The sequence below is a fragment of the Tupaia chinensis genome, unplaced genomic scaffold (assembly GCF_000334495.1).
Source record: "Tupaia chinensis unplaced genomic scaffold, TupChi_1.0 Scaffold147038_1, whole genome shotgun sequence".
Taxonomy (NCBI): domain Eukaryota; kingdom Metazoa; phylum Chordata; class Mammalia; order Scandentia; family Tupaiidae; genus Tupaia; species Tupaia belangeri.
The window spans coordinates 1385782-1403317 of NW_006206889.1; the positions used below are offsets into that span (position 1 = coordinate 1385782).

Genomic DNA, 17536 nt, shown 5'->3' on the forward strand with positions numbered 1-17536 from the left:
GCACATGTGCCCTACAGAAAACTAACTAAACAAGTAAAATATATTAAATATCACTAATCAGGGCCAGCAGGTGGTGTGGTGGTTAAAGGCACTGGATTCCCATATGGCTGACCACAGTTCAAGTCCCAGACCTGGCGGTTTGCTTTCCCTCTCTCTCTCTCTCACTTTGTCCCTCTATGGTCAAATTAAAATAAATAAATAGATAAACAAATAAATAAAAGTTAAATAAAAATAATTCTTTAAAAATAAATAAATATCACTAATCATCAGGAAAATGCAAAATAAAATTGCAATTAAGATGTCCTTCTAGACTATTAGAAGGGCTAAAATTGAAAACACTGATGATACCAAGTACTGGCAGGATGTAGAACAACCGGAACTCAAGTACATAGCCGGTAGGAATGTAAATGAGTGCAGCCACTTTGGATAACAGTTTGGCAGCTTTTTACAAAGTTGATAGCTGTCATACCATCTGATCCGGCCATTGCACTTTGACCTAAATTACCCAAGAGAAATAAAACATGTCTACGCAAAGACTCACAGCTGCATCATTTCTAATAGCCCCAAGCTGGAAACAACCCAAACGTCCATCACCAGGTAAGCGCCTAAACAAGCTATGCTTCATCCCCACCAAGCAATACTACTCAGCAATGAAGGAATGGAGTATTGATACACACGCACGCACACACGCAATGCTTCTCCACATCATTATGCTGAGTGAGGAGCCAGACCCATAGACAGCACGAAGTGTGGCGCAAATCCTGGAAAATGCAATCTAACCAGAGTGACAGAAAGTAGGTCATCAGTGGCCAGAGACTGGGAGGACAGCGAAGACCCACTGCAGAGGGCCCATGGGAGCTCTCTGTGTGATAAAAATGTTCTCAATACTGATTTTGATGGTAGTTACAGAAGTCACTATCTTATCCAAATTCCTTGAACTATTGGGTTACTGGGAAAAGTCACGACACATTTTTGCATAGAAAACTATGTCAGGACTTCCCCAACAACCTAATATACCCCTAATATATCCCCTTTGATGGGGAGTCAAACCTCAGTAGAGCTGGTTTGTTCTGAGGGTATATTTGTCCTCTGGGGTGACGGGGTCTCCATCCTCTGTCCTGCCCCATCTAGAAACTGAGTGCGCCCAGCTTCTCATCTGGCCTCTCACTGACTGGACGTGGACATGCTTGGTGACTGGAGGAAGGTACCTTTCCCTGCATATTGAAAAGAGTCCCCCCAGGCCCACTAGGGAGGTCCACTGGCCTGATGTCTTGCACTTCGTCCACCCACCACACAGCTTTCTACAAAGCCATTTCTGGTCACCTGGCTTTCCTGAGTGCTTTTAAGTCCTTTCTATTTTTTAAAAGCTCTCACATGCAAATAAGTGAAATAATGATAATTAAAGAGGAGTGAGTCAGACTGAGGCCCCGGTAGTGCCCCTGAGTAGAGGAATTGAACACGCCCTCATTCCCTCACCCTCCGCCCTGCATCGCCCCTGCAGCCATGTGAGGAAGAGTCCAGATTCCAGGTCCTTCTGTTTCTGTTCACTTCTTCAGCACACACCCATCCCAAGGAGCCAGGGCATAGCAAACTCTCTGGGCTCCTGAAGAAATCTCCACCCTCAGTCTCCTCAAGACTCATGCTGCACCAAAAATGCTCCCTCTCAGGATTGAAGGTTGGGAGACAGGCTGGCAGGGCTCTCCCTACCCTTATTGGCCTGCCGTCTAAACACCCAGCATTACTCTGGAAGAAGAACAAAGAGGCTAACACTTCTCCTTTCACCCACTTACTAGTCAGTTCCTCTGAAGTCAGATTCAGTTCCTGCCTGTGAGTGGGAGAGCACAGGCAGAAACAACTCCCGCCTGGGATTTCCCTCACGCCACAACCAGGCTGCCGCTGGTGGTCCTCCTACGGGGCCAGACACCCCCTCATCGAGGAGCCAGTCCAACGCCTGGGACACAATGTTTCTGGATGCCCAGAAAAATTTCTTCCTAGGGGCCAGCAGGTGGCATAGTGGCTGGGGCACTGGACCTCCACATGGCTGACTGTGGTTCAAGTCCCAGACCTAGAGGCTTGCTTTCTCACTTTCCCTCTCTTTCTCTGATCAAATAAATAAATAAAATGAAAATAAATAATGATTAAAAAAAACAAAAAGAAGAAAAACTTCTTCCTAGGAGCAGGGCACACACTAGTAATATGACCCTATGGCCCAGCAAGGAAAGAGCCACGGCTCTGCTGACAGAGAAGCACATGTGCACCTGGGTCACCCTGAGGTAGAGCTCTCCCACCTCCTATGAGAGGAGCTCATCTCAGGGCCCGGAGCGGTGAGGCGGCAGAATCAGGAGTCATTTCGCTAACTGGCAGTTCCTTCTTCATGGACAGTGGGCTCCATTCGTGCTGCAGACAACCTCAGGGACCTCAGTGCAGTTACTAAGCGCTTGCTGTGTGCCATATACTGCGCTAAACGTTCTGTGTGCTAGTTAGTGTCTATATCACCCTCAAAAGAAGACACTGGTTATGTGCGCCATCTTGAAAACAAGAATGCTAGCACCCAGCACCTGTGGTTCAAGTCCCAGACCTAGAGGCTTGCTTTCTCACTTTCCCTCTCTTTCTCTGATCAAATAAATAAATAAAATGAAAATAAATAATGATTAAAAAAAACAAAAAGAAGAAAAACTTCTTCCTAGGAGCAGGGCACACACTAGTAATATGACCCTATGGCCCAGCAAGGAAAGAGCCACGGCTCTGCTGACAGAGAAGCACATGTGCACCTGGGTCACCCTGAGGTAGAGCTCTCCCACCTCCTATGAGAGGAGCTCATCTCAGGGCCCGGAGCGGTGAGGCGGCAGAATCAGGAGTCATTTCGCTAACTGGCAGTTCCTTCTTCATGGACAGTGGGCTCCATTCGTGCTGCAGACAACCTCAGGGACCTCAGTGCAGTTACTAAGCGCTTGCTGTGTGCCATATACTGCGCTAAACGTTCTGTGTGCTAGTTAGTGTCTATATCACCCTCAAAAGAAGACACTGGTTATGTGCGCCATCTTGAAAACAAGAATGCTAGCACCCAGCACAGTCGAGTCATACGCCCAAATCCACAGGGCTAGAGAGCTGCAGAGCTGGGAGGCAAACCCCAGAGTATGACAAAAGATGCCATTCTATATGTTAGACTCCCTGGGCACAGCTCTGTATCACACTAGCAAGGACGCAGCAGTTACTGGGTCTGCAGAACTCACTACTCCAGGCTGAACCTGAACCCTCGCCAGAGAGATTGGGATAAAGTCCCAGATCCCAGAGCATTCCATTGCTCAGAAGTGCAGGCTCTTGGTAAGCGTGTCATGGCACAGCTCAGCCTCGTCAGTGCTCAGCAGGAGCAAACACACCCTGGTGCAAACATCTTGGAAATGCCTGGGTAGGTGGGGTTATTCACAGCGCAAAGATGCTGACAGTTGAGACCTGGGCAGGGGCTGTGAAGAGACCCTGCAGGCAAAGACCAAATACATGAGTGGTTCTCACCGACCCCATGCTATCTGGAGCCCTCATCATCAGAAGGCATGGGAATGATTCGTGAGCAGATCAGCTAGGCCAGGACAGAATTCTAAGGTCCTCTGAGCTGTCCACAAGGCTCCTTGAGTGGAGCTCCCATTTCCAGCCTGAGAAATCTAACCATAATATCATCATCATCCTGGCACATCACACATTCTGAAAGAATGAACCAAGCACGTAAAACATGGGAATCACTTTGCTACCAACTAGTTATGGAGGAGCCAGTCCATGTCTGGACTGGTCTCAGTGTACTAGAGCATGACGAGGTACAATCATTCCCACAAGGAGCTGTCTGGCTGGGGAGCCACGCTGCGAGCTCGTCAAATTATTAACTAGCGTGACACAAATAAGAAAGCCAACTCAAGTGAGAGCGTCAGGACAAGGTTTTGCTTAAACTCTTTCTAGTCTCCCAAACAACACACTTCAGCACACCCACTGCAGTCTTTGCATCGTAAATCAAACACCACGAAGCCCCAGGTCAGCACCCATGAGGCCCCACTGGCTCCATCCCTGTGCACATGAGGCCCAAGCAGGGGCTTTGAACTGTGTTTGTTGAGCTTTCCTGGAGGCGTGCAATCTGACTTGGCCTTCCAACCAGAGGGAAGCCTATTATGTCGGTACGAGCCATAGCCACCAATTTAAGACATGAGAATTATTCTTTTAAACAGGCTGCAAAAACTGCTGAGACTACTCAGAAACAAGGAGACATCTGCTCTGAAGGCCCCTCTCCTCTGACAGCACTAAGACCTACTCTCTCACACCCTGCCCAGCTGCGTGAGGAACCATCATTGGGCAGGCTGGCTGGGAGCTGGGACCCCCATTTAAATGGTACTGTGCACACAGGAGGTCTGGGACCCTACCACATATTCAGAGTTGCCTGGCACCCCCAGCAGAGCTGTCAACAATAGTGGCTTATCCTTGAACCTCCCATCCACTGTCCTGGCCCACGACTCTTCCCGGCTCTCCCAGTGAGAGCTACTGCCCACCCTCTGGGCAGCTTCTCCTTGAAAGAATTTTTACTGCTGTAAGGTACACATAGCACGGACTTCACCACCTTAACCAAGTCTAAGTGCACAGTTCAGGGGTGAGTACGGTACACTGTTGTGCGACTGTCACCACTGCCCATCCAAGAACTGTTCATGTTCCCAGACCCAAACTCTGCTCAAACCCTCCCCAGCCCCTACCCCCTGTCTGTCTCCATGCTCTCAGCACCTCACCAGAGTGGGAGCAGGCAGTGGTGTCCTTTTGTGACTGGCTTATTCTACTGAGATACCGCCCTCCAAGTCCTCCCTGTTGCAGCAGGTGTCAGAATGGCTGTCTTCTCCAGCTAGTAAATATTCCCTTGTATCAACCGAGCAGTTTGCTCTCTCCAGCCTCCCGCAGATGACCACTAGGCTTGCGTCCTGGTTTTAGCTACTGGAGTAACACTGCTGTGATGGATGTACACCTATCTCAAGACCCTGCTTTTGATTCTCTTGGGCACAGACCCAGGTGAGGAATTACTGGGTAATCCTATGTTGAATTTTTAAAAAGAATTATTATTATTATTTTTTAAAATTTGACAAGAGAAGGACAGAGTGAGGGAGATCAAGAGAGACAGAGAGTGAGAATGCAAGCCACCAGATCCAGGACTCGAACTGTGGTTAGCCACGTGGGAGTCTAATGCCCTTAACCACCATGCCACCTGCCAGCCCCTGTGTTGAAATTTTTGAGGAATGGCCATACTGTTTCCCACAGAGGTTGTACTATCTTACATCCCCCACAGTGATAATGGCCATCCTAACCTATGCAAAGAGGTTGAAGAACTTAAATACCAAAAACATCTGCCAGGTATGAAAATGAACAGAATCCTTTGTTTTCATAAGTGGCCATGTTTATTGTTAGAAGGTGGTAAAGGCTTAGAGATCCGGATATAGTTTGGCTGTGAGATTCTCTGAAATCCTCAAAGCGTGAGTGAATTCAGACGACACTGTTGGGGAAGGAGCAGGCACGCCTGGGGCCAGCGACCCTGGGAGGGAGGAAGAACCACGTGCAGACAGACCCTCATAAGAGGAGGGTGGTGACTCAGCAAACTGCAGCTGCAAGGAAGGGGCCTGGGAGCAGGCAGCCCCTGGCCAAGACCTGGGCCCCAGGCCACCTGCGCTCCTCAGGGTGAGAGGAGTCTATCTGCAACCAGATGTCACTGCCGCCTCACAATGAGGCTAGATGCGGAGGCTGGCGCTATGCCATGCTCTCTAAGACCTGAATTATCCATAAACGCAGAGTTATCCGTAGCCTCTAAATGAAGCAACTTGGAAAGAAAAGGCTCCCTGAGACCTGAACCAAGAGAAACAATCGAGGTTTTTCCCCCAAATATTTTATTTAAATATTAAATTAAAAAACGGACAACTAATCATTTGGCATACATTTCTCATGTTAACATAAGAAATAAAATAATCAATTCAGTTATGGTAAAAAAAAAACAAAAACCCAAACAAACTATATACATCTCAGTCAGATCACATAGTGTCTTTAAATAGGCTATTGCATTCAGTCTGTAGAACAGCTCTCTGGAGAAATCTACGAAACACATGGAGCACGCACTTAAAACGAAAAACACAGACACGACTTTACCGTTTCCCCCCCAAAAGAGGTCCTACAGCAATAAGAGAAAACAAAAACCACTATGAAAGTAAAGTGCTTGTCATCGCTTCCAAGAGGAGACACGCGGCGATTTCTGAGGCCTTTGATCTATGGCGTTGGGTCAGAATCCTCGTAGAAAGGGGAGGGCTCTGTGTTGGAGTCTGTTGTGCTAACTCTGTAAAAACAAAGGCAAAGCGCCCGGCTGTCCGGGGCGGTCTGGATTCTCTCCCCCGTGCCTAAGACTTCTGGACAAGTTAGCAGGAGACTTTGGTGTTTCCTCTGCAGCAAGGCACCGGGCCCAGCCCCTGGGGGACAGCCCTCTGCCCCATCACAGCCACAGAGCAGCAGCAGTGGGAAAGGTGGCCGAGTGGCAGTGGCGCTCTGCAGACAGCACAGACACAAGTGCACCGACCGGCCCGGCCGGGCAGTGACGATGCTGCAGCACCTGGCCTTCCTTCCTACCCTCAAGTAACTTGGTCATTCTTTGGCTTGAAAAACCTCATTTCTCCCCTTTCTTAACGACCTCTGTGTAATACTGCAGGTTGTATGAAGCCAAAGTAAGCTGAAGGCACCTGGGTTAGGTAGAGGGGCGGGTATGTGGCGGCGAGTGGGAAGCAGCAGTTGTCCTTTGTCTCATTCCAGAGGCTTCCGACGGATGAGCCACCGCCTGAGTCTACCTGTTGAAGCCCGACCTGCCAGGTGAGGCCGCTCCTTCCCAGCCACCAGCACCCAGTGCTGAGGGAGGGTGGTCCCCCTCACACACACACCTGGTGCTGACCGGATGCTCCTGAAGGTGACCGAGAGGGAAGTCGGAAGTCGGAACCGGGAACACAAAAGTGTAGTACAAAATGTAAAAAATAAGTAGTGTTTTTGTCTCCTATTATATACAAATACAGTATTTGCTTAAAAAGAAAAAAGAAGCAAAGCTTTAAAAACACTGACCTAAACCTCTCGTTTCACGTCCCTTCAATAAGGGCCGAACAAGAGCCCAGGCCTGGAGGTGGGGGCTCTTTTACTAGGGAAGGTCTGGGCACAGGGTAGGCATGGTCCAGGGCCAAGGGCTGACTCCCACCTGTCCCTACCCTACAGTCGTCACCCCATCACACCCCACCGCAGGACTCCCCCCAGTCAGGTGTTCTTGTTGGACCCTGACGACGAAATGCATAAACATGTAATTAGCAGCAGAAATGAAACGCGCAGCAGGAGGAAACTCCTCAGCTTGCCCAGGCCGGAGGCCCTCAGGCCAGGGCCCCCACCCCAAAAGGCCCGGAAAGCTGACTCTGCGCACAGTTTAGAAAACTTTTCATTTAAGATAAAGGAAGCTATCCTCTGGGACAACTTCGAGGGAGAGGAACTGAAGAACCTGTACGTTATCTTTGCCTAGCTGACCATTAAACCAGTATTGAAACCGATACGTAAAGCAGAAAGCTCACAGTTTTCACTGAAGCAGAAACGTTTCAGGAAGTGGAGAACTGTTAACTAAAAACAGGAAACTAATCGAGCACACATGTGTACACGATGGCAATGCACCCACGGTCCCTATGGGTGTTGAAGGCATCATCTCACGACCGCAAAGGGAGCTGTGGACAAAGGAGCCGCAGTCCGCTGCTGCATGCCTCCCCATCCTGTCGCCTGATCTGCACAGTGGTGCTGGCTGAGAGCTTCCTTCCATCCTGCCTCCCCTCCTGTCCACCGGCCCACATGACACGTCCCTCGACTATTATTTTTCTTCAGAAAGTTTCCAGTCCCTATTTGTAGTTGAGGTCACTCAGTGCAAAAGGAAAACAAAACTAACAAAAAATAAACAGCCAAACACCTAACGTATTGCTTGTTCGCTTCTAGAAAGTTCTTGGCTTTGAGTCCAGAAACATCTTCACATACTCTAAAATTATTGCTTCAAAGAATCTGTTGGCCATGTGGGGACGGGGGCTTGGCCCTGTCCTCACTGCACCAGGACGAATGTCCCCAGCTGGCCAGAGGTCAGGTCCTCCATCTCACAGTCCCCAAGTGGCAGCCCCACGGGGTCGCAGCCTGGAGCCAGCAGGGTGAGGCGTGGTGGCAGGGATGTGGTGGGGAGGGCGGCTGGACTGGCGCTGATGTGCAGGTGGGTGTCCAGGAGCCGTGCAGCTGACACCACCGGGGAGATGCCAGCCTGGAGGAGTGGGGCTGGCAACAGCGGGAGCCCCGACGTCAGCAGGCCATCACAGGCAGGGAACACGAGTGGGGCCGGGGGCGGTGGTGGGGCCAGTTGGCAGCTGGGCGTGGTGGCCGGGTGGTGCTGCAGCTGGAGCAGCCTGCACAGACACAGGAATAGGAGACAATGGTCACTCCAGCCACCATGCTGCTTGCACACTCCCCGTCGCTCACAGGTACTATGAGTTCCCACTGCCCAGGTGGAAGACCGCCTGCCCCACAGAGCTGGGGTTGGGACTGGGTAGGGCACATGCTCCTGAGCCACTCACGTGACCCATTCTCCACCTCACCTCCGCAGCACTCAGAGATGCCAAAAGACAGGATGTGTTCATATCCTGCCACCCTCCTGCCAGGCAAAGCCTGACGCTACTCATTGTGTCACCAGCCCCAGGGAGCAAGGCCCTAGCCTCACAAACCTCCCCGCACCCTGTGAGATGATATGCTAGAAGGGGGACGCTTAAGGAACAGCCCACGAGTCCTAATGAGGTTGTCACGACTGGTGCCTGGACATAGGAGCCTACCTCTGCTGGTGCAGAACCTCTTCTAGCAGGCTCCTGCCCTCCCGACCACTGGCTCCACTGCCATGACCACCCGGGCTGGGTGTAGGAGGGTGCAGGGTGCTCAAGCCACTCCTGCTGGCCCGGCTGGAAGGCTGGCACATCTGGCGTGCCAGCCCCTTGATCTTGTTCAGCCCCAGAAAGCCTTTGGTCCTCGCATTCTTCCGCAGCTGCTGCCGAAAGGCTTTCAGCCCTGCGGAGAGATAAAGCAGGCCATCAGCAGCTTCGCTCCAGCTTGGGACCAACTGCCCTTGGCTTGGGAGGTTTCTGAGCCTTGCGGGGAGGCAAGAGAGCAGGGTTGTGCAGTGTGGCCAGATCAATGTCTGACTGGGGCAGTGACTCCATCCAGAGCAGGCAGTGTCTGGGTAGACCACAGCGCAGTGTGGCTCAGATCCCTGAGGCCTGTAAGCACCCCAACCCTGGGGTAGCATCAGGGGCCCGTGCGGCAGACAAGCATGAGCTGCCTTTGCTTATGAACCCCTCCCTGAGTCAGGAGCTGCTGTCTGGTGCAGAAACACTGCCTGTGCTTTCAGACTGGCCAGGGAAGGCTGTCTGCATGTTGGGAGCTCAGGTTCGGGTCCCTTCTAGTGGACTAGGACTCACAGAGCCCCATGGCACCATGGCCTGCTGAAAAAGAGCTGATCCCACCAGACCCTGGACAGAACAGATGGGGGGACCTTTAACCATCAGGAGAAAGCATATCTTGCTGGCATTGGAAGGTGCCCTGGGGAAGGGAGAACTATGAGCGAGGCAGATAGAAAAGGACGTCACCTGGAGTCAGTGAGGTGTCTGATGCCCTCCGTCCCTCCTGGAAGCTGACAGGGAGCAGGACAGCTCCTCCCCGGCTCCCCTGGGCCTGCAGCACAGGAGTGGCGGACTGTGTCCCCAGGAAGGGTGAGGCCAGCCTGACTGGAGAGCAGGTGCCCAGCAGTCCCTGAGTGGCCAGGCCTCCTCCGAGCCCTGGGGGGCCTTCGCTGGCAGAGAAGGTCAGACAGCTGTCGGAGCTGGTGCCCTCGGAAGGGCTGGCCGCAGTGGAGGAGACGACTATACCTGTGAGGGAGCACAGTGCTCTTGAGTCCATCTCCCCAAGGCCGGGCTGAGGCGCTGCGATGGGGCAGGAGCTATGCTGGCCTCCTCCCGACCCCCACCCCTCAGCTCAAGGAGAAAGGGTATCCACTGATGGCTCTGGCCACCAGAGCCAAGTGCCTCAGGGTGGGCCACTACCAGGGTGCAACAACAGGTGGCAGACTGTCAATGGAGCCCAAACCTGGACCAGAGAGGCCAGGCCGAAGACTGCCCTGCAGCTCCTGGAGGTAGTTCAGGAGGACCCTGGCACAGGCCAACCCATACCATCTACTCCACTATACTTGGGTGGGGCTGTTGGCCTCAGGGAGGGAAGGAAGCAAATGGCAAATCCTGAAAGCCTGCATTCAGAAAGGATGTCAGGCACACAGGAGGCCCATTCTAAACCAGCTTGACCACAGCCCATCCCTGAGGCTGTCTTCCCGAACCCTTGGGGATACTTACATGGAGGGGTGAGCGGAGAGAAGCAAGTGGACACCTCGGCCAGGGTGTGTCTCCGGCCACTGCTACTGGACAAGGGTTTCTGAGCTTCTTGCCCCTCCTCCAGGCCTGGCCCCGGCCTGGCCTCCTCACTGATGGCTGTATCCAGCAGGCTGCTGGGGGAGATGGAGCGGTGTTGGAACACTCCACTGCAGTTGGCATCCACCGGGAAGAACAGGGGCTGCATCAAGAACATGAAATAATGATTCCTGGACCCCATGAGACCCAGGTGTGTGGGAGGAAGGGGCATCGTCTCAGCCAGAAGTGGCTGCACATGTGCACACACACACCTGTATCACCAGGAATGGCCACGCACATACACACACTGGCACCTCCAGGAGAGCCCATGTATGCACACAACCACTCAGCTGGGGATAGCAGCGTGCACTCACACACCTGGAGTGAGCTGTGGAGGTCGCAGTCCATCTCAGCCTGCAAGACGGATGGTGCCAGGGTCTGGGGCTGTGGGCACAGCAGGGAGGAGCGGAAGGGGTCGGTGGAGAGGCCTTCCTGAGGCACCTAGGGCCAGCAAAAGGGGAGAGACACCATCAGGGGATGGTCCCAGCATAGAGAGGAAGGCTAAACTGGCTTTGTACCTGGCCCTGACAGATGTGGGACACTGGCTGGCCAGGCTGGGGTACGGAACACGGTGCCCTCTTCTCCAAGGCCACAAGGATGAGGGGGGAAACAAGGGAGGAGCCTGGCCCTCAGCAGAGCGGTGGGCCCTCTCTGCCCCCACAGCCTGGGCTCTGCAGCCCTCACAGGTGGCACCACCCAACTGACCCAGAGCTCAACGTAGGGGTTCCTAGAGACTGGGAGCTCTGCCTAAGTCTCACTCCCAGAAACGTCTGAGTGGGGCTCAATACACAGTGACACAATCGCCAGGAGGGACAGGCTTTGGGAGGAGAGGTCCTGCCTCACCTCAAAACCGCTGAGATCCGAGCTCCTGGGCCTCTGTTGCCTGGCAGGCCCAGGCCGAGCTGACGACTGCGTGTGCCGATACTCCTTGAGCCTCTCCAGGAGGAGGTAATAGATGGCTGCGAAGTGGTTGTAGCTGCTATTCTGCAGGGACTGGGGGAAGCAGAGAAAGTGAAAGTGAGACCGAGGCTGGAGGGGAGAGGGCAAGCCACTGGCTCACAGCCTTGGGGATGGTGTTGGGGACACTTCTGCACAGGCCCCTCGGACTCCCTTAGGGAGCTGTTTCAGGTTATTCCTGGGTGGCCAAGACTATCCTTTGAGTGGATGAGTTGGTCCTTAACTAGCCCGTACTCCCATTTAACTCTATGGGCAAGTGCTCGCTTTTCCTGATAAAGCTGCTCCCACTACCTGCCCTTGCACAAGTCAGCAGTGAAGTGTGTGGTGGGCAGAGCGGGCACTCACCTCCACGGTCCTCTGCCTGTCGATGCCAAGGGTCTGCATGATGCCCAACACCTGCTCGTTGCAGTCACCCAGCTGGGAGTCGTGGCTGTATCCGGAGAAGGCTGGAGAGACTGGCTGCAGCAGGGAGGGGTCAGCCCGCATCCACCGGTGCTGCCGGATCTGGGCGATGGTGATACGCCTGGCGGGGTCGACCACCAGCATGCGGCGGATCAGCGCCTCACAGTCTGTGGGGAGCGAGAGGACATGCATGGAGATGGGTGGGAATACACAAGTGATGGTCCTCAAGAACACCAAGGCCAGGAGCAGTAGCTGCAGTCGGCTCAAACCTGCCACCAACTGGGGGACTGAGTCCCTAGGGAGGACACACTTTGGTCCTTCTTAACATCCACCAGACAGAGAATCACTGAGACTTTCCATCTGCTGTGACACACACTTAAGTGGGCAATGGGTCAAACATCGTAAAACAGAAAGCCCTGCACACAGCAGGCAGTGAGTGTGACAGCGACAAGGCCCTCAGCTGGCACACCAGGACACAGTCTGTGGAGCATGGGCACCCACCCACCCTAGAAGCAGGGTGCTGAGCAGGCGCCCAGGGGTTTGATTTCTCCTGCAGCCCAGAGTAAGCTGGACCTGAGTTCTAGACTAGGCAGTGGACTCAGAATTTTGACAGCTACACAGCATTGGGGAGATGCTCCTCCTCCTCCAAGCCAGCACCCCGGCAGGCCTAACGTGGTCATGCTAACCTACCTTGGGACATGAAGAAGGGGATGCGGAACCGGCCCTCCAGCACTCGCTGTCTCAGAGTCGGTAGATTGGGCCCGTCAAAAGGGAGAGAACCACAGACAAGGACGTACAGCACCACGCCCAGGCTCTGTTGAGACCAAGAAGTAGCATCAGAGCCCATTCCCATCACGTGCGGGGCCTGGGGAGCAGGGTCCGTGAGAACGCACAGGCTCCTACCCAGATGTCGAGCTGGGGGCCTTCGTACTCCTTCCCCTCGAAGACTTCAGGGGCTGCATATGGGGGGCTCCCACACCACGTGGACAGAGGCTCCCCTGCCTTGTAGAAATTCCCAAATCCAAAATCTGAGAGGCAAAGACACAGGCAAGTGAAGTTCAGCTACAAATGACAACGGCGACAATTTCGTAACGTGTGCACGAACAGCTCGAGCGCCCTCTCACACACACAGCACCTCCCAGTGTGCCCCAGGATGCCCCCCTTGCCTGCCAACTTGATGTCCATGTTGGCGTCCAGCAGCAGATTTTCTGTCTTGAGGTCCCGGTGCACAATGCGCTGGCTGTGACAGTAGTCTACGGCCGACAGGATCTGCCAGAACTTCCTCCGTGCTTCGTGTTCGCTGAGGTGGCCATTGGAAGTCAAATAATCTGAAGGGACAGTGACGGAACACAGCTATATCCAAACACACGCCTGGATGCCGCCTGAGGTGCAGACGCAAACACCAGGCGAACACATTCTGACAAGTTAGGACCATTTTTTCCCAACAGATCTTAAAAAGACGTGTAGCTTACCAAACATTTCTCCATTTTTTGCAAATTCGGTGACAATGTAAAGCATGTCCTTTGTTTCCATCACCTAAAAAAAGAAACACACACCTAATACTTAACCACATGAAAAAAAGAACACGCTGGTAGTATAAATAATCCACTTGAATCCCAGTAAATTTTTAACTTCTCCAAGATAAATGCACTTATCGTTTAAAAAAGAAAATAAAGTTCTGCAATAAAGAAACAAAGGATTCCTACTCAGAGAGAATTTTAAGAAACTGGAGGAACTCCTCACTAACTTGCCCATACCAATACATTTTTACTCTCAAAAAAGGTCTAAATGTATTAGAACTCTTCCATATCGTATTTAACTCAGGCTGCCTCACTCTAGAGGCTACAGATGCTAGAGTTCGGCTGGACCTTCTAGAAGCCTAGCTTATTCAAGATTATTCAAGCCAACGGCCAGAGCAAACTGAATAATAGATTAAAAATGCCTCATTCCCACTTGCTTTATTGACAAGACAAATTAGGCTGTAAGAAGCTGGCTTGGCCAGGTAACCTACAATGGATGCTCTTTGTCCAGTGAGTTACTTAGCTTGTGTCAATAGCAACAGCCAATGTCAACAGACGCCTTAAAAGTTCATTCATTGATCAAGAATTCTGTTACTTAAAAAGATATTTAAAACCCAACTAATTAAGAAACAAGATAAAATTCAAATCTTTGGTACTGAAACAAGTAAAACCTGCATCTGTGTATTTTATAGATTTCCCAAGGAAAGAGACAACAGATTCTTAGGGAAAAAGATTTCTTTGGGTTTAAAATACAGGGTTATTCCATTAAAAAGACACTTTAGAGACAATTGCTTTGAGCTGTCAATTTAGTAAGAACTGTGTTTTTAACATTCTAGTGGTTTAGATCATTTTAACTGCTCTGCTGTCAAATGTGTGTGGTCAAATGACTAGTAAGGAAACCACAGTATATCCCTTTTCTCAATTAAAAAAAAAAGAAACGAAAAGGAGAAGAATTAAAAAGAAGAGCCAATGTGTTTATTATTATTATTATTATTTAGGTTTTTGTCACAGGGCATGTGTGCCAGAGGAGATACAGAGAGAGGGCAAGTGAGAAATCACCACCCCCACCCCGGGATGGCCACACCAGGATTTTGGATGGTGCACATGCACACACATGTATGTGTGCGTCCCCAGTGTAAATTTCAGGCAACTAGGTCTGGGACTTAAACAGCAGTAGGCCATGTGTGAGTCCAGCTCTTTGACCACCACACCACCTGCTGTCCCTAAGAGCCAATGTGTTTAAACATTAAAAACCTAAAGGAAAGATTTAAAAACCTAAAGACAAGAGTGAATAAAGGGTCTCAGCAGGGCTCTGGGGCCTGGCTAGCTGAATGAAAATTAGATACTCCCCTCAAAACCACAAGATTCAGTCATTGCCAGCACTTTGAATTCTGTTCTCTCCAAACTGTTCGAGCAGCATACAACTGCAATACGAAAACTCACCGGCAGAAAAGACCTCTGCATCAATCATATTGGCAATTTGTTTCATTGACTGAGCTAACTCCACACAATGGGCAAAGGAGAAGAATAGGACAACGAGGCAGGTACTACCAGCACAGTTTAGCCCTCTGGCAAAGTCAAAAACAAAACAGTCCAGCCTCTCCTGAGGAAATGTGCCAGGCACATTTCACAGGCACTGACATCAGAGGCCACGAAGGAAACTTCTGATCTGGGCGCACAACTTAAAACAGACAGCAGAAGCAAAACACACAACCCAAGTGCATATTGCACAAACTGTGCTTCCAAGCGCTGCAGAAACTGTCCTATCAGGTGAAACAGCTCCACCCATACCTCCTCTATTTTATCAGGCAGATGCAAGGACTATTTTAAACTATAATTCTCTCCTGCCACAATGTTCGCGTAGACTCCCCACTGCACAAGCCACACAACATCCCATAATCATCACATATTCACACAGGCTCATGAGAATCATTAAGAGGAACTTATCCAATACTACTGGATAAAATATTAAGCATTTGCAAAGAATTTATTCTTTTGCAAGCAGACTTGATTTCACCTTTGCAAAAGTGAGGTATAAGAAAGACATTGCTTGCTAATTAAATTAATACTTAATTCCCGATGATATAATTTGTTAATTTCAATACAAAAACAAACTTACCAAACAACCTAACAAACGGATAGGGTGAGGCTAATGTTGACTGAATAACAAGTTCCTTGCTCTACTTTGCAAAAGTATTTTCATCTCTCCATTTTTCAGGGAGGAGTTTACATAAAGAAGACAAATGCCTACTGCTGCCTTTGCAAAGCTAATGAAAACTGGTAACAGCAGCTGGTTTAATAAGTTATCTGCAAAAGCAGAAGTTTCTAGTTTCCCTCAAATTTGTTCATCTCTACTAAAAGCTTGACCTGAGACAATACTGTAGATGTGGCTGCCTGTTTTCATAGTAAAGCAAATTTAACAGACCTCTAAGCATTTAAAACCAGAAGGAAATATGATACTAAATAAAATGGTAATAAATCAAATCTCAATTAGGATCCAAAACCAAGAAAATAACTGTGAACACACGTGCACAGCACAAAAAAATCAATCTATTTGTCTTGTACAACCAAGTCCCAGGCTCCCACACACTCAAAAATGGGAAACCTTTAAAATGACAGACTTTGAAAAGTTGGAAATATGTTATGTTGTTGAAAAAAAGAACACATTTTGCAGAGTTAACAGGGAAAGGCAAACCTGAGCCCTTACCTGATAAAGCTTTATGATGTGAGGATGATTCAAAAGCTTCATGAGCTGAACTTCACGATATATTTTCTCCAAATTACTTGAATCTAACCGTGTTTTATCAATTATTTTTATTGCAACCTACAGATTTTAAAAAGAAAGACAATATCTTGTTTTGTAAAAAAAATAAACTTTACATAACCTAATTTATCCATTTTTTGCAAGTTAATTTGTCAAATATTTTATGTCTCCAAAATGTCCAAAAAGTTGGGGAAAAAATAACCTAAGCTTTATTTAAAATAAGTTAAATAAGTCTTAAGTATTCCTGGGCAGACTTTAGCTCAGACTCTGCAAACCACTGCACTTCTGGGTTATTTTAGTTTTGTTTTTGTCATTATCCTTTTTACTGTCCGTTCAAATTCATACACATTATGCAGAAACAAAGAATATTTTCTTTACCAAACTAAAAACTGTTAAGCTTATCCACTATGACAATCAACTCTGCCTTGCTCAGGTCACCCTTCCCCTTGCACCCTTAGTCCTGGGCCTTATGCTCATTCCGGAGAAGCTAGGGTCCCGCCGCCCCATGCACCTGCGTTTTGGTGACTCGATGCCGCGCCAGCTTCACCACCGCAAAATTGCCTTTGCCCAGGGTCCGCTCGATGTCGTAAAAGCCCACCCGGAGGGGTTTCTGCTGACTCTGGCCCGAGCCCGCGGGGGCCGCGCTGAACTCCGACATGATCACCATGGTTCCGGGCCGCACCTGCCGGCACCGAGGGCGGTCAGCGCCACACCCGGACCCCCTGCCCATCTCCTCGCCTCGAGCCCCCAGGCTTCTGCCCACCCGCGTGTCCCTCGCGCCCCGCCCGCAGTCTGCTCCACCCCTTCCCCCGCCCCCCGCCCGCGGTCTCCGCCTGGTGTGCTCCGCCCCCCGCCCGCGGACCGCTCCACCTGCACCCCGACTTCCTAATCCCCACGGGACGTGTGGATCCACTCCCACACCTGTCGCCCGAGGTCAGTTCCACTCTAGCCCTCTGGCCACTGTCAGTCCCGATGTGCGTGCGGACCCGCCCCCCAAACCCCGTGGCCTTGCGAGGCGAGAGAACCCGCCGCTTCGCCCCGATCCTGGTCTCCCGAGCTCACACACCAGTGCCCTGCCGCCCAGACTCAGTTTCGCTCCAGCCCCACGGACTTCACGACCTATTGAGAGGCGTGCTGACCCGCGCCCAACCCGAAACCCCTTAGCCCAGACCCGCTACCACGGCTGCACTCCGCCGCCCGAGGTCTACTCCGTCCGGACCCTGGTACCCCAAGTCCCTCTGGGCGCGCGGACCTGCTCGCACGCCCGCGTCCCACAACAAAGGGCAGCTTGGCAGGCTGCGAGGCCCGCGTCCCCGGCCCGACCCCCTAGCGCACCC

General features: G+C 51.1%; 1 protein-coding gene across 1 annotated transcript; it reads right to left on the reverse strand.

Annotated features, from left to right (window-relative positions):
* Positions 1 to 5864: 5864 nt before the first annotated feature.
* SIK1 (salt inducible kinase 1) lies at positions 5865 to 16946 on the reverse strand. The gene is made up of 13 exons (XM_006169435.3): positions 16711 to 16946; positions 16143 to 16259; positions 13388 to 13451; positions 13082 to 13243; positions 12819 to 12943; positions 12606 to 12729; positions 11859 to 12082; positions 11400 to 11549; positions 10875 to 10997; positions 10443 to 10659; positions 9687 to 9965; positions 8880 to 9108; positions 5865 to 8459 (listed from the first exon to the last, which is right to left on the reverse strand). Exons 1-13 carry the CDS (start codon positions 16927 to 16929, stop codon positions 8108 to 8110), a joined length of 2385 nt encoding a protein of 794 aa, XP_006169497.2. The 5' UTR covers positions 16930 to 16946; the 3' UTR covers positions 5865 to 8107.
* Between the last annotated feature and the right edge of the window lie 590 nt (positions 16947 to 17536).